Genomic DNA, 17,436 nt, shown 5'->3' on the forward strand with positions numbered 1-17,436 from the left:
CTACTTACAGAGTTTTGGAAACCGGGGGAAAAACAAGTAAAGCCACACCCTCAAGATGACTGCATTAAAAAGTGAAGTAAAATTCCCAAATTCAACTTCCTTTGCTTTCTGTGGCTTGGTATATATATATCTATTAATATTGTAGCCTCAAAAAGTCAGTCAGCTGATGCCCACATCTGCACATGCTCTAAGCCCTTCTTGATACATCCCTAGACTTTCCAGGCCAGACAAAACAAGCTCATCTGCGCTAAAAGAGAAGCATCCTTTCACTAAAGAGCCAATCTGACTTCATCTCCAAAAATAAATCTCAGTGGCTTGCATCACATATCTGGCAGCGTTATAATTCCTACAAGTTTTTGTATTTCTATTTTAACACATGGTCAGAGGGAGGACAGGATTGTTGGCAACACCATAATTCCTTCTCTTCCCCCCAACCATGTGTTAAAACAGTGGAAAGGATGGCAATATCCTATTTGAATAAGAACTTAATAGCTGTTTTATCGCCAGTAAATAAAAGATCTTGACCTCAGTACTGTTGTCAGTCTCCATTACAAACAAATCTGCATCTCCTGCTTCCCACAGGAATAATCCAGCCCTCAAGTCACAGAGCAGTAACACCCTCCAATCTTTTGGAGTGGGCAGACCACACAGGTCTTCCCCCAGGGCCTCTAGGCTGAAGAATGTTCCCCGACACATCACCTAGCCATGTCAGCTGCATGGCTAAAATGCAAGGACCTGTAGCACACTTAACCAGTTATGGAGATGAGCACACAGCTCTTGGCCACAGTTCAAGACCAGGCTGGATGGGGCCTTGGCCAACCTGATCTAGTGGGTGGCATCCCACTAGATGAGCTTCAAGGTCCCTTCCAACCCATTCTGTGATTCTGATCCATATATTCACATTTTAACGTGCACAAATAGGCACGAGGCCTTTGCTTGAACAGCAATCATAAAGCAACTGCAACACACAAAGGATTCCAGGAACCAGGAATGCCATGAGCAACTTGTGACCTTCCTGAACAGGTTTGCCCCGCCAGCAGTTTGATATCGCCTGTTGGCTAGCTGTAACTAGCTGCATGTGAAGTACGGCACACCTTCCCAAAAGCTCCAGTGACAGCTACTCAGGTACTGTACATTGCGCAAAGAGGCCTTAGAGTCAGGAATGCAATGCACAAATATTAGGGTAATTCTCCTGTAAGTGCATAGCACAGCCCAGAGCACATGAGCTGAGCATAAAAACTAATGTGTATCACCTCAATATGAGCATGGCATGCAGCTGGTCTGCGTGTGGTGGATGCAAGACTTGTAGAAGTGTATTTGTCCCAGCTTTAACATTTGGAAACCTCAGGTAGACTTTAGCCAGCACATCTTACATACACATGATTTCACAGGCAATTGTTTGCTCTTTTGAGCTGCCCAATTTCTTGGTGCGCTAACAAAACCTTGTAAAGGCAAGGTTAGGAAGAGCTAAATATTTTAAACTTAAGGGTCACTTTTTCACTAGAGAGGTCACATCACCGTGACAAAACCAAACGTGACAGTGCCAGTAGGAATACCATCGCTTCAGGGCTGGAGACCTCCTGGACACTCCGCAGCCACTAAGAAAATAAAGCTTCGCCAGAAAGAGACCTGAAAGCGTGTGCTGCAAGAGAAAGCCGTGCCCTTTGAGGAAGGCCAAGCAGAGGAGACGGGGAGCAGGCGGGCAGGCAGGGGACAGGCACCTTGGGCGGGGTGGGGGGGGGGGGGGGGGGAAGGGGGAGGGTTGTACTCACGAATTTGGGCTTCCTGCCCTCCGCGGCCTCCGGGGCGCTGCCGGCCCCGGGCGGGCCCTTCCGACGGAGCCCCCCAGGCTCCCTCCCGCCGCGGGATGGCGGCGAGGAAGGGGCGCGGTAACGGGGCCGCTGCGACTCCATGGCCGTGCCCGGGGGAGGAGGAAGAGGAGGATTAGAGCGGCTTAAGCCGGGCAGGGCGGCAGGGAGGGGGCTGGGGGTAAAGCCGCCGCCTCCAGCCGGCGGATTTCCAGGCGGCAGCCCCTAATCCCGGAGGGGGTGGCGAAGTAGGGCAGGGGTGGGGGTGAGGAGGGGAGAAGGTAGAGGGGGGTGTTAACGGCCAACGGCCGCTCCCTAACGGCCGCCAACGGCTGTCAGCGCCCGGGAACGCGCGGCCGCCGCCGCCGCCGTCCAAATCACCCCGCCACTGCCTCGGTCCCGCCCCCCGGCCTCCCCAGGACAGCCAATCGGCGGCGGCGGAGAGGCGGGGGCTCGTCGCGATTGGCTGGCCTCCTGCCAATCTCCTGTGAACGGGCTGGCGCGGGGTGATAGTGACCGCACCTGGTTACGCGCACCCCCCCACGTCCCGCCCCCCAGGCGGACTACATATCCCAGAGAGCACTGCGGCACGTTCCCGCGCAGGGAGGCAGTGGCCGCGCGGCGAGAGGCATGACGGGAGCTGTAGTCCCGAGCAGCCACAGGGGGACGCGGGGCGAGGCGGGGAGGGCACGGTCTGTGGGGTGTCGAAGAACATTTTGTATTATTTTGGTGTTGTTTAATTTTGGCTATAATAAGTTTTACCCCGCCACTTAAAGCGAAGGAAGAGGTGGCTTGTGGTGCTTGGCCCTGACAGGGTGGTTCCCTCAGTGGTGGAAGGGTGTGGGCATTTAGAGATAAACGCGAATAAACGATAAATTTGTGCGCTCGCAGAATGGTGTGTGGCTGTCTGACACACGTGTGTTGGTGCGGGCTCTTCAAAAGCTGAGTAACGCGGGGGAGAGATTGGCCCTACGGAAAACAGCAGGATTTGGGGTTCCCCTGACTGATTCAGGAGGGGATTTGGGGTTCCCCTGAGTACTTCAGGAGGAGATTTGGGGTTCACGATGGGCCCAGGAGCTGTAAACTGCCAGCAAGACCAACACAAAGTAGGGAGGGAGCTGTGCCTGCATTCCTTGTTTGTTGGAGGTTTTTGTGTTGGTTTTTTTTTTTCATAACAGATGGACCTCCGAGATTCTGCATTTTATAAGGAAAAACATAAGTAAATAGAGACGTCATTGCCCCGTAGATTACTAAATTTTATACGCTTGAGAAAGGAACTGAATTCTTGTTAATGTGATCAATACCTTGCATTTATCTTAAATTAAGAGTAGCTGGAATAATAATGAAAACTGGAGGCATACATACTGGAAAATGTGTTTCTAAATTGCAATGTTAGGCATCATTAAGAAAAAAAGATAATGCTCTGGATTCGTACCTACAGTATTTTCTAAAACAGCACAAGTTTCCTTTTTGTTCTGTTGCTCAGTAACAAAGATGCTCAGGTTCCCTTATTGTTTTTTATCATTTAGCTTTCTGTTGAGTGCAGTGAAAATAAAATGTCTCACCACCACCCCAAAAAATTGCATTACACACAGCTTCCAAATAATTTGAGTGCCTTCCAACACCGTGATGTAGAATTAAAGATATCCGTTTCTTAGCATGACTCACACAAGTAGTGACCTACGAAATGTAATGCCTGCAATTGTGTAGAGCTCTGATAAAATGCAGTAAGCAGCAATCAGCCCCAGACTAGACCTTTGCAGGACTGGGATCCAAGGCTGGGAGCTGTGGGGCTACTTAGAGTAGATGCTGGAATTATTTGAATACATTAAACTGTTTGTTCTTTGGCACATTTCTATAGATCTTTTGTAAATTTATATTGGAATTCTTTGTGGAGAGTATAATTAGCACGACACTGTTTAATGTCATGGTTAATGATTTCCTGGAACATTTGATTAGAAAATTAATCAGCCTATGTATGCGTATGATAAAGCTGTTTAAATGGACCTCCTAATTGCACTGTGGTAGAACACAATGGCTTGTGCCAATATATCACTTTCAAAGTACTGTATTGCGATAATAGAGAAACACTACAGAGAATAATTTATTAGACAATTTTACTAAGCCAAAAATAAACGTTAGTACTTTTGATCAATTATTATTATCTTTCACACTGCCCCTCTTGTGCTTCTTAGGTGCTTGACAGAACAAATACACTCTTCCAATAGCTTCGTTGGTCAAGATTAATCATAACTGAGGAGAACGTGTGAGAATGAATCAGTAATACCGTAACTGTGCAGAGATTATACATGGAGCATGCATATTGGCTGGAGGACGCATATAGCTTGGTAATTTTGCATTATCTTTGTTCTGGAATGAGAGTTTTTCAGTTATAAAAATGTGTGAGACAAAGCAAGTGCATAAAGTTAAATGTAGGGATATTTCCGACATCTGTCCTTTGAACTGGTGGATTTAACTAGACTCTCCCAATTCTGTTCCATCTCTTTTTTCATACTGTGACTCAAGTCTTAAGCCTACAAAAATGAATACCTTCTTGATATTCATTGTTCCAGGGAGGCAGTTTTTCAAATAAATCTCTGTGTACTGCATTTGTAAGCTGGCTTTTGACCGAGTTTAGGCAGTTCTCCATATTTCATTTAGAGATGCCGGGTTCTTGCCTACATGAAGAATATAAAACAGTTAATTAACTGTTCTTTACTTACGTACGTCCTTTTAAACTGTCACATAAAAGTTATGAAGGATTTTGTGAGCAATGTTGTTGTTTTTATACAGCAATCATACAATTTTAGCAGTCCTTATTGCTAACACTATGTAAGAACTCCAGCAAGCAAAAACTTAGAGAGCCCCAGTTCCCATGGCTTGTCAGGAGCAAAACAAATGACTGTTGGAATTGACCTTTCAGGAAAATCATTTCTTCTTTTTCTCATGAAAAGCACCAAATGGGCTCTTCTGTTCCAAATCCGTCAAACTTTCACAGCTATTGTAAATAATATCAATTGACTATGTATCTTAGACCTTCCCTAACAGTTAATAAAGTACTTACACTGATATTAAGTTATAGGATTGCCGAATTAATGCTCATAGAAATTAAGTTAGAAAAGCACAGCCTGTCTTCATCTTAACACATTGATGCTGTTTCTTAGAACCCATTGATGCTGTTTGTTGTCTAAGGAACTCCGTGACAGTTGCATTTTCATGTTTTAATAGCAGTCACTAATAATTTAAATGTAATACAATGTAATATCCTTAAATGCAACCTATGGATTAGGTGTTACTTGATTTTCACAGCATGGGTATTTGGAGAAGCCTATTATTCCATTATTAAGATAAATGGAGATAAAAACTCAAATTGTTTGTATATTAAATTTACTAAAGAACCTGGCTTATCATAATAATAAGCGAACAAATTTATGTTAAATTTATGAGAAAATGCATGTTGTGCATGTATTAAATAGAATGAAATGAAATTTAAATTAATTAAAGTTTTGTTGAGGAAAATTTTTCCTCTAGAAAAAAGAGCTGGAATTCTTGTACTTTCCTGGACATCATTTGATTGTCATTTAGTCATATTTCTATTTCTAGGTTGGAAGAGACCTCAAGATCCAACCTCTGACCTAACACTAACAAGTCCTCCACCATAAACCATATCCCTAAGCTCCACATCTAAACGTCTTTTAAAGACCTCCAGTGATGGTGACTCCACCACTTCCCTGGGCAGCCCATTCCAATGTCTAACAACCCTTTCGGTAAAGAAGTTCTTCCTAACATCCAACCTAAAACTCCCCTGGTGCAACTTCAGCCCATTCCCCCTTGTCCTGTCACCAGGCACGTGGGAGAACAGACCAACCCCCACCTTGCTACAGCCTCCTTTAAGGTATCTGTAGAGAGCAATAAGGTCACCCCTGAGCAAACCCAGCTCCCTCAGCCGCTCCTCATAAGACTTGCTCTCCAGGCCCCTCACCAGCTTTGTCGCCCTTCTCTGGACTCGCTTGAGCACCTCTATGTCCTTCTTGTAGCGAGGGGCCCAAAACTGAACACAGTACTCGAGGTGCGGCCTCACCAGAGCCGAGTACAGGGGGACAATCACTTCCCTAGACCTGCTGGCCACGCTGATTCTTATACAAGCCAGGATGCTGTTGGCTTTCTTGGCCACCTGAGCACACTGCTGGCTCATATTCAGCCAACTATCAACCATCACTCCCAGGTCCTTCTCTGCCAGGCAGCTTTCCAACCACTCGTCTCCCAGCCTGTATCTCTGCTTGGGGTTGTTGCGCCCCAGGTGCAGGATATGTTATTTTAAAATATGTTATTTTATATTATGTTATATTATAATACAACACATACAATACATCTAGCATGTATTTATTTGGAAAGATGAACATTTCTGGCTAGAACTCTATGCTGTAAGATCGCAATTAACAATCAGAAGAAGAAAGCAACTAGAATTTTTCAGCCTAATAAAACAATCACCTGATGTCCTTACAGGGAAAAAAGCTATTAGAAAATTTCTGATACACAGTTACATATTTATGAATAGTTACAGAGTCATGAGTCTACTAAACTGGGAAGAAAAGGAGTTTGGGTTTTAATAGTCTTTCCATACAGGACTGAATTTTTCTTTTGCTTAAGCTCTTCAGCGAGAAAACTTTCATTTGCTATGAATCTCTACTTAAAGGGAATCAGAAAGCTGAGTTTCAGCTAAACTGTTAAAAAATAATAATTTTCCTTGAGATTCCTTGGTTTCTTTTTTGGTAACAAGATCATTTTACTTATGCGGTGGTTTAAGAATGAGCGATGCTATTTGTCTTATGAGAGTGTTTTATTAAAAGCATTAAATTATTTGGGATATTTTAGGTTGAAGTAGTGCCTTCTGACAGGACATATAATTAAAGAAAGTTGTATCTTATCCAGGAAGTTGAATTATTTGTAGAGATAAGCAGCTCTGAGCCATTTGGATCACAGACTTGGTAAAGTTGAACTCAACAGGCCTCTTAGCACATATATTTCTAGTTCCTTAAAAACCTCTGAATTAGTATCTTCTGAAAACAGTCATTTTCCTCCTTACCTCTTAGAAAAAAAAAATAATAATATGATGGTTATCATATTTATTGCAACTCATTTCTGCTACTAACAAAAATACTTTTGGAAACTTGTTGACTTTGATTCTGATTCTTTATTGCTTCTTTTGGGCAGTCACACCTGTACAATGGTAAGTACCAGTCTTAAGTATCAATGTAATATGTATCTTGTACCACTTATAAAAAATACTCAGGTTGTGGAGAGATACTGTAAGAGGAGGGCTCCTTTTCTGTTATGTGTAGCACTGAATTTCAGACATTTAACAAAGATGTAATTAGAAGCCTCAGTCTGAAATGAAATTTCCACTGAGATTTGTCTTTAAAGTACTTTTATACAATTTTAATTATTACATGGGAGTTGTTACTGAAGAAAGCAACAAAACAAGTGGCTTCAGCAGACTCTGCTGGTACTGAATCACAGAATCATTTAGGTTGGAAAAGACCTTTATGGTCATCAAGTACAGCCATCACCTAACACCACCACCTCTACCATGTCCTGAAGTGCCACGTCTCTTAAATGCCTCCAGGGGTGGTGACTCCACCACCTCCCTGGGCAGCCTGTTCTAATGCCTAAGCACCCTCTCCATCAAGAAATTATTCCTGACATCTAATCTAAACCTCCCCTGGTGCAACCTGAGGCTGTTTCCTTGTGACCGTGTAGCTGTGTAGCAGAATGTAAAGATGAGAAAGGTATCCCTGAAGACAGCATATGTCACAGTCCTGTTATTGATTTTATATCAGTCATAACTTTTTGAAATGTCAAACAAAATTTTACATCCAATGTATTTATTCACACTTTTTTTTTCTAGCTAGAATTTAAATTAAGGACTTTCAGAAGTAGTTGTAGTCTGAATGTCACCGTTCTCCTTTTTGAAGCTTTCAAAGTCACCCTGTTAAAGATGAGGATATAAGAAGTAGGAAAGTAGTTTGCTCCATTAATTTATTGTAGATTACATGTTACTAATAATTTCTCACAAAATATTTTAGGCTATCCTCTCAGTCAATTGAGGAAATTTAATATACCTCCTCCAAGATACTGCCTAGATAGGAAAAAAATCAGTGAAGTCCATTATACAGTTCATCAAATGGATCTTTATGAGGATATTGGAGATGTGATTTGTGGTACTATTTAGGATACTTTGCATACTACATTATTATAAAGTTCAGGTTTGTAATTTAATTATGGGCCAAATTATCTTCAGTTCTAACTCTAGTAGAAGTGACTAGGCCAAGCCTGACAGCTAATATAAATTAAAAATTGTAAGTGGCCTGAGTATCATGGGCTGCAGTAAAGGCTATGTTACATAATTTTAAACGAAGTGTGGGATTTTCAGAGCCACCTACAGAATTAAATGAGTTGCTCAGACCTTGTCTATTCTACCATTATACTATTAAATGTCCCTAGCAAAATTAATACAAAGTGTTTTTGTTGTGTGTTTTTTGTTTGTTTTGTTTTTCCCAAAAGAAGAAAATACATTTCCAAAGAAGAAAACTCTGATGACATTCTTTTTGGATACAAGGGTCCATAGCAGTGTGATCAAGCACAGAAATTTTTCAGAGCATTTACCATAAAGTTTTCAATGCTTATGTTAGAATGCTGGGACATAATTATCTTCCACTACTTGATAACTCACTGAATTCCTCATAGCTTTCCTTTTTAATATACTTCCATCATTTTTTATGCTTCACTCTTCAAATTTCCTTCTAAGATTCTGTCTTCTATTTTTATGCACAATAATTTAATATTACTTCCTATTAGGACGTGATACTCTCTGCTTTCAAAAAACCCTGATTATCTTTTGACAGATATCTCATTTTGAGATATATATATATATATATATAAACATATACATGTACGTGCATATATAATGCTTTTGGTGAGTTAGTTATGTATTGTGGAAGTCTCAGAATTGACTGTAATTTGTTTATAGAGCTTTTATTTCTCTTTGACCAATTTCCTCACTCTAATCCATCTTTTTAAGTTTATCATTCCAGTTTTTCCTCTCACAGGAATAATGGATGTAATCACATCACAGTTATTGCAACCTAATGTTCAGCTACAGTTAGAACTGTAAATGTACATTAAGAAAAATCCTTACTCTCATTTTAAAAGAAAAAATCTCATTTGGGAGAATTCCTGAAATATATTCTATATGAAACCAGAGATTTTGTGGGTAACTGAAATCACCCTGTTGCTTTCCAATCTGCGTATTACTTTTTGATCCTCTTTTCCCTGGCATGTTTCAGTGACCTTGCCTGATTTTTAATGGCTCTGTAGGGCACATAACTTTACACTTCTACAAACTGAGTACAATGTGCTGCTATTCTTATGTTGTACAGAAGTGTCATCTCTTGTCGTAGGAAGATGAAGAATGCATCTGGAAGGTGTGCTTTGTATCACAAGAACTACTAAGCTAGTTTCTTAAGTGACAGTTTTCTGACAAGTATGAATCAGAATAAACTTCATAAGTTTCCATTTTCCTTCACCTCCGCTATAATAAGTTAAAGCTGGTGGTTAAGGAAAGTGAATACTTTCACTTATTTTTACAAAATATTCCTACGGAAATGAGGGAGATTATGTTGAATTGTGATACAGAGGTCATCCTCCAGGACTTGGAGAAGTAACTAAATGTCAAGTGCTTGTTTGAAGGGGTAGGGGTGGCAAAAGAGAGAAAACTTATTGTAATCATTACAGGGGTGCCTTTCGGCTGGCAGTAGTTAACAATATCCTCGCACAAGGTTTTCAGTTTATTGTGGCACAACCTCACAGAAGGAAAAACTTCTGAAACCGAAAGGTACTTGTCGAGTCAACGGTGGGATAGTCAATGTGGTTTCCATTACTGCATAAGCAGAAAGTTCAGAGAACAAAATCTCAACCTCTGTGTAAGTGTCTGAGCATGCTGAGCCAGCTCTCCCTAAGAGATGTGGAGCTGAGGGCTACACCACAGCCAGCAGGGCAGGGGACCTTGCTAGCCAGGGCCCATTTTACCACCTTTAAGCAAGGCCAGCCTGGGGACGGGAGCTAGGTGCTTCCAGGAGATGAACTAAGATGATGAAGCAGGTATGAGGTCGAGCCAGGAAGTTAATCCAAAGGTCAGTGTCAGGTCCTGTGAAGGTAACGAGGGTCAGACACTGTCTGCTCATGTGTGGGCACGTCCACAGTGATGAGACAGGTCGAGAGTGGAAGTCACACCACAGCTCAGGATCAACAGGCTTCCTGGCTGGGGCCAGAGACCAGCACACCCACAGCAGAGATGAAGCAGGGGCAGAAGGCCCTGGCATGGAGCTAAAATGGAGCACAGGAGTGGATGGTGTGAATGCAGGCCTTGGGTGAAGCTGCTGAGGATAATTAAGGCCTATTTGTGCGCTCAGGGCTATGACAGTAAGATTCATTGATCTGGAAAAAGTCTTGACATGAACAATCTGGGTTGTACAGCATAGAGGAAGATAGGCTTCCCAATGAAGGTCTCATTGGTTTTTACACTTGTCTGCAATAGCTTGTCTGGCAAAGTGAAGGTCTCTCCTCTCTGATGTGGTATGAGATACGCTAGGATCTACCCTGTTTGTGAATCCCTTGAGTGGCCTCATTAGGCTCAAGACCTTTTGTTTGTTACTTCTACAGCCAGCATTAATCTGAAAAAAAATAAAAGTAAAAATAAATCCATGATTATGTGTCCATCAGTCCCTGGAAAATAATGTGATTTCTTTTTCCCATCTGTCTACAAAACTGCATTCCTTTTTATTCATGTGTTCATTTTCCCCTTGTTTTGAACAATTATGCTGGTACCAATGAGAAGGAAATCTCCTCAAAGAAGTTGGAATAAACTGTGCCAAGATTTAAAAATCAAGTGGGGAGTCACCAAGGAATCAATCACTATGCCCTAATAAGTGCTCATAAAGCTGTTATTTACCCTTACGTTGGATGAGTTTCAAATTTGGACATCAGATAGGTGCATGTTTGCCAGCTAGAAAAGTGTCAACAAAGACCTTTTTTCAGTCTTATTAAAAGAGAGTGAATATTATGAGCTACAAAGTGATACAGGCTTGCAGATGCTGACTGTACTAAGATATTAATAAAGGTGGCCAAGCTGTGATTGTTCAGATACGTGATTTGGGTGGATGATATGTACATTCAAAACAGCTTTCTTTGTGTGAACTACAGTGTAGAAAAAGGAACAATGTTGTCCCAAAAGCAGTTCGAAACATGCACAATTAAGAGCAGTACATAGATCAACTCTTTTTCCATCTTCTCTAGAAACAGGAATAGAGTAACAAGTTACGGGATCCTCTGAGGAAGAACAGCATGCACCAAAGCAAGAGCAGCATGCAGCTCAGCATCGGGAGCAGCAGGCAGGTTTGTGTACTGGGTGGTGCTGAGAACTGAGCAATGAAAGGTGGTCATCCCAAATAAAACTGCATTGTTTATGTGTATGGTGAGCTTAACTCACCTACCCTCCCTAAGAGCAATGTCACCTCACTCTGTGTAAGACTCTTGTCCCTGTGATGATTATGCTTAACTGTAATCACATTGTGTGATTTACCTACGGCTGTGCATGGCACAAATCAATGATGGTATTGGGAATAAGTGTCAGTATATAGCTCAAATGAGAAAATATTTCCAAGTACTACCATCTCTTAAAGCAACACAAATATATGGGGGCTATTATACATTTATACATAGGGGAGTTTCATATTCTCCAGCTTAGGGCAATCTGGAAGATACAGAACTAAGCTAAGCTCTTCCTATGGTTAATGAAGTTATACTTAACTGAAGCTTTCTAGCTAGTGAAGATGATGTAGCACCTGTAGCTGCCTCCTGGCAGCTCATCTAGTCCTAAAATACATATTTGAAATGAGGGAAAAGAGAAACCTCTGGAGATCATTCTCTGTCTCTGTCTTCACTGACAATAGAAGGTGCTTCCATAACTGGCTTAGACTAGGTGACTAACTTTTATAAGCTGAAAATAAATTAGATAAATCTCATTTTCTTAAACTATTCTGAGGATATCAGTAATTTCCAGTCAATAAATTCACTCCCTTTCACTAGATTTTATTAAGTCTATTCATATTAGTTCAGGAAAGGTAGAAATACTTAACTAGCAATATTAATAACTCATTGGAATTAACAAGAAAATTCTCTTGCAATCCTCAGAGAATAAAATTTTGAATAATCATACTGTTAAGATAATCTGCACATCTTTGACAATAGTTTTTGATAGTCTGAAAATTGAAGACAAATTTATTTTTTTTTTTCCTCCAGAAGGTAATTAATGTTCCCCTTACTTCTTTTGCTGAAATCTGTCATCATTACGGACATGAAGCTGCTTTAAAAACTTCAGGAAATGATAAGTTACAAATATACTGTCCCATTGGATGGACTTAACTTGCGTGGTGATTAAGGATGAATGCTGCTACTAACCCAAGTTTTCTAGCACATTTTCTCGGCAAAATGTACTCCATCTTTCTCTTTTCATCTTTCTCTCACCACACCCTTCTTTCTGTTAAAATATACTGATTTAATCACTATTAAAACTTCAACCTTGGGTCCTTTTGAAATATGAAAAAAAATGAACTCTCTCTCTACTCAGTGCATGACATCAGTCCCATCATGGATTTGTTAGGTTTCTAAATGCGTACCTTTGTGCATTCTCCCCAGATACCATTAACTATATGAGGAAGTCATCTGTAGGCACCAGCAAGAAATTTCATTATTCCTTTTAAAATCTTTCTTTAAAATTCTCCTTTACCAGTATGCCAACAAAAATGTAGATTTTAATTGCAAGCCTCTCTCACTGATAGATCTTGCTTCTGATCTGTTCACTATCTCCTTCTACAAAGAGACATCAAGGTTTCAGGGGAAATTGCCTTGTTTTTGTTCAAAATGCTTTCAGCTCAAGGACCTTGGCATTTTACAATAATAAACACCATGATTAATGCAAAGATTGATATTTGCATTATATGCAAAAGCTAGAAAACCTAAACTCTATTTGATTTCTAGATGTTCCCTTTGAGTTTCTGCTGCATTTACTTGGGAAAATTCACCGGAACAGATACATCAGAATAAAACATAGCTGCTTGCTAAACTTAATGTTCCAATCACTAAGTGCATGTTGTAATTTGCCAGTGTTCACCATATGTACTAAATAATCCATATTTTATAGTTGACATTGTTCAATAAAGCTTTCAGACTTTTGTGTTATTTTTAACTTCAAACTATACATGTGCCTGGCTTGTGAGAGGAGCTGGGGAAGGGTATAATTACCCATTTATGTTTTAGCTGGAAACAGGAAAACTTGGCCTGAAAATCTGGAACTGAAATTTGTCTTTGTACAACTGTTTCTTTTACATTGGGAGGTTATGCAAGCTATATTCACTCAGATCAGTCTTTGTTATGTAAATCACAATTTTGCAATCACTTAGGAATTGTATCACATTAATCTATGGTGACAGTGTTCAACAGAGTCTAGAAAGTTTTTTGATTTTACCCTGTGTAAATGACAGCCCCTGATTTCCTGTAATATTTCAGTTCTGGGGCAAAACCTTGTTTCACTCAGTACATATTATCTGGACAGATACAGATGAAATGCAGAATTGTTGTGGTTGGATAATACAATCAGCATTCATCACAAACTAATAACAATGATTTTGAACATCTTAATCGGAGATCACACCACTCTGTGCAGTATGAAATAAGATGTCTGGATCACTACAAAGGATTTGACTGGTCCTTGTGCTGATAGCCTGCAGGAGATTTTAATATTCTGAAGTCACACCAGATGGGCAATCTGCTGCAGTATACCTTGGCTCAGCTTTAACCTGCAAGGGTTTGATGTCTGATGTCACCTCAAGGGAAAAACAATAAACAGCTGCGCTAATGACATTTTTTAATCTCTCTACTCTTGATTTACCTGATGCAATAGTCATCTTAGGATAACAGTAGAAAGGTACAGACCCTCTACAACACCTTGGCATAAAAATGCACTCAGAGATCAGAAATGGAACTAGAAAAAAAACAGTAACTATTATTTAACTGCTCTATGCATGGCTTCTAATCCTATATGGAAAGAAAAAAAAAAAAAAAAAAAAACTTCTTGTTGCAAAATAGATTTGGAAGACCATACAGATATAGGAAAAATGGCAGAGGAACGACAATTTTAAAATGAGTATTGTAAAACCATACAGATAAGATTTTGATTAATTTTTATAGCTGAGAGAAATGTAGTCGGTTTTCTGAATCAATGGAGTTATTTATTCTGGGAATGAGTAGATAGCAGTACCAGCCCTCCCCTACTCCAATGTTTTGCTGGATAAATTATTTCATAGAATATTCCATGGAAACAAGCTGAGTCAATATGACTTTTGTAGCCCTTGATTACAGACCCCAGAATTGATCTTTTGTGCTTTTTGATAGCAGACAACTCAGGTATTTTATGCTGTTGTGTATCTCTTTCAGTATGCATTAACATAGAAAAAAATAAATAAATAAAGACATGTAGTTTGCACTTCATCAGTTGGGTGAGTCTGACCAGCAGGTTATATGCTGAATATGAAATAGAGAATGTATTCAGCTATTCAGCTTTTTTAACTGACCTGTAAATTCAGGGGGTTTGTTTGTTTGCTTCAAAAAATTTAACAGCTGCAAACTGTAGCAAATATGTCATGTTAAAAGCAAATAAAAAAGTGAGGAATTAGGTACTATCATTATAAATGACTGGTTTTAAACTAGGAAGCCAAAAAAAAAAAAAAAAAGAAACTACAATAACTCATATTTTATTACGCAAAAGCATGTGTTTCTGAATAAGACCTGTGCTTTGGCCTGCTGGGGTTGCTGAACACAAGCACAATGATTAAATGGTGGAGGAAAAAATCTGAGTGAGAAAATAGGACAGCTAAAAGATCAGTAGCACTTCTACCTGGAATATGAAAAGAAAACAAAAACATTTAAGGAACGCTTACATTTGCCATGTAAACACTGAATGGGGAAGAAGACAATCAAAAGGTCCCTTATTTCTGATTGCAGCTGGTTCTGTGTCACTTGTTATGTTTCATAGCTTTTAATTAAGTAACCTTGTCATGATAATACACTATGAAGACAGACAGGATGGGGCACTACACATAAATGTGAAATTCCTGAAAGATGCATTTAAAAAATCTAAAAATAGATGAGTATGTGAGAGATGGAGGAGCCAAATGTGTAATGCCAGGAAAGAAATCTGATAAAAGTCCAAATGTAAAATGGAATACACAACCGAGTTTACTGGAAGAGACAAAATTAACATATAAAAGCATAACTTAGCTAGCATTTGCCTGGAAACTGAATTCAGGAGTGCCAAAATGTGCTTAAGTAGAGTCAACAGTGCTCTGACATTACAGACTATAAGGATAAAGAAGAACATAGGCCTATGACAGACAGATACATGAGTTCAAATTCAGACACAGATCTCTTCATGCTATGATAACTAGAGCCATTACCGGCATATTAAGTTTAATAATAATAATAATTAATAATAATAACAGAAAATGGACTTCACTACTCTGCAGGAATTGCAAGTGTTGACAATGAGCATACAGCACAGAAAAAGATGTTGCCATTGCTATCACCACTCCTGGTTAGTCCTGCCATACAGCAGTATATAGAATTCTCTAGAGTAAAGAGGGCATTCAGGTTGGTCTTTTGGCTTTTCCAGAGAGTTGTACTACACGTATATCAAAACCTGATACAGGAGCAGTCTGGGAACTGCATTGGGCAGACACTGTGTAGTGTCAAACTACTTAGAGTACTCCAGGTTAGAAGACTAAATACCCAACATTTTCCAAATAGACAAGATGTTTCCAATGTTTCTTGTCAAATCAAGATGCTGACAAAGCAATTTTCAGAAAAAGTTATTTGTTCTATTTGTGACTTTGAAAAAGGTTTTGGTTGGTTTTATTTTTCTTATTTGAGAATCCTAGAGGAAAGAAAAAAAAAAAAAAGGCAAAATTACATGGGAATCTCTATTGCAGCACATTATGGGATAACTTACTTTTAACTTGCCACGTGCAGATTGAAAAGCTAGATAGGCAGAGTGATTTGATTTTAAAGTGTGGTTTCCTGAGATATGCTTGTTCTATTTCAAAGGTCACAGATAAACCAATTACACTATTTCTAAAGAAGCCAGCTTCATATTATTTAACTCAAAGACAACATACTCAGAATGGATTATGATAGACAAGTCTACCTTGTGGCTGAAGTTAGAACATTGTCTGGTCAAGAGTGAACTTGTCATGGGCTGTGTACCTCTGAAGTACTGGCTAACGAACAAAAACCTTCCCAGGAAATGAAAGTCTAAATATCTCTTTTTCTAAGTGAGAACATATTTTTCATTGAGATGCATAGTACAGTACAGTGAGTTAAAGGCATTTTGGAGTTTTGTAGCTGAATGTCATTCTCTTTAAATGAGATACTGGCAGTTAGATGGTTTTGATTGCTGCCAGCTGTCAATACCCCTGAGGAAAGCAGAGCTACTTCTATGATGGAAGATGAACAAGAAACCTGCTCATCAAACACATCACAAGTTGTGTCAGAAGATTACTGAGTTAAATAAAATAGATGTGTGTTTACACTCTTCGAGTCATAAACAAGCTGTCTGTGAGCTTTTTTTTTTTCTTTTTCCTGCAGAGAACATCTCATACTCCAGTATGATAACTGCTTTTTGTAACTCCTTGCTCTTAAATTTGCAGAACACATAGATTTATTCTAGTAAATGGATATATGGACTAGAATTTCAAAGTTAGATACTCACAACTTGAAACAACCAGTGGAATGAGTTAACTCACACATCCAATACCTGCTGTGCAGTACAAGTCAGGTATTTGTGTTGAACGTGGTCAGTTATCTACTATTAGTTTCTATATGCATAACTTAGAAATACACACTAGATCATGCCTAATTTTGAAAAGCCTAGTCCATATGTTTTATGAGTCCTCTTGTGTTTCTTTTCATTACACATGCTTGCTTTCAGTGTTCAACAGAAAATTAGCTGAAAGCAATAAAAGAGGAACCAAAGACTGGCAATGCAGTTTAAAAAGTTGTTACAAATCTGTCTTTACAGTAGTGCATTATCAAGTGGTCGAGAATTTAAAGTGTTTCTCTGAGTTGCTATGTTCTGCTCTAAGGCCGTCAGTTTTAGCTAAGTGACAGATTTTAAAAGTATCTGACACTTACATAAGTGTTGGATGGTATGTAAGAAAAGTAATTTTAATAGAGGTGCCTATTGGGAGGACAAGTGCAACCTTAACAGTGTTAAAAAAGAAAGAATATTTTATCTTGCATGATAAGGGAATGTGGATTTTCTGTGTATTATATTCCTCAAATAAAAAATGTTTCTGTTTTTTTTCTTAATAAAGGGCTAAATTTAATTGAAATTACCCTAAAACAATATAAGAGTGTGCCTGAGAGTTTTATGAATGTCAAGGCATCCAAAATCTGAAAAAAAAAAAAAAAAAAAAAAAAAAAGTCTTTAAAGAACTGATTGTGATTCCTGGGGTAC

The 17,436-nt window shown here is 39.4% G+C and overlaps 1 protein-coding gene across 3 annotated transcripts in view; it reads right to left on the reverse strand.

The window, feature by feature from the left end:
- DIAPH3 (diaphanous related formin 3) overlaps positions 1 to 2,230 on the reverse strand; it is a 238,504-nt gene extending 236,274 nt beyond the window's left edge. For 2 of the 3 annotated variants that reach the window (XM_068675836.1, XM_068675828.1), the window contains exon 1: positions 1,773 to 2,228. In XM_068675836.1, coding sequence (XP_068531937.1) covers positions 1,773 to 1,913 — 141 coding nt within the window. In that variant the 5' untranslated portion in view covers positions 1,914 to 2,228. Of the gene's footprint in view, positions 1 to 1,772 lie in introns of all 3 variants that reach the window. The other variant, XM_068675845.1, reaches the window with a different exon arrangement.
- Between the last annotated feature and the right edge of the window lie 15,206 nt (positions 2,231 to 17,436).

The sequence above is a fragment of the Anas acuta genome, chromosome 1 (assembly GCF_963932015.1).
Source record: "Anas acuta chromosome 1, bAnaAcu1.1, whole genome shotgun sequence".
NCBI classification, from domain to species: Eukaryota; Metazoa; Chordata; class Aves; order Anseriformes; family Anatidae; genus Anas; species Anas acuta.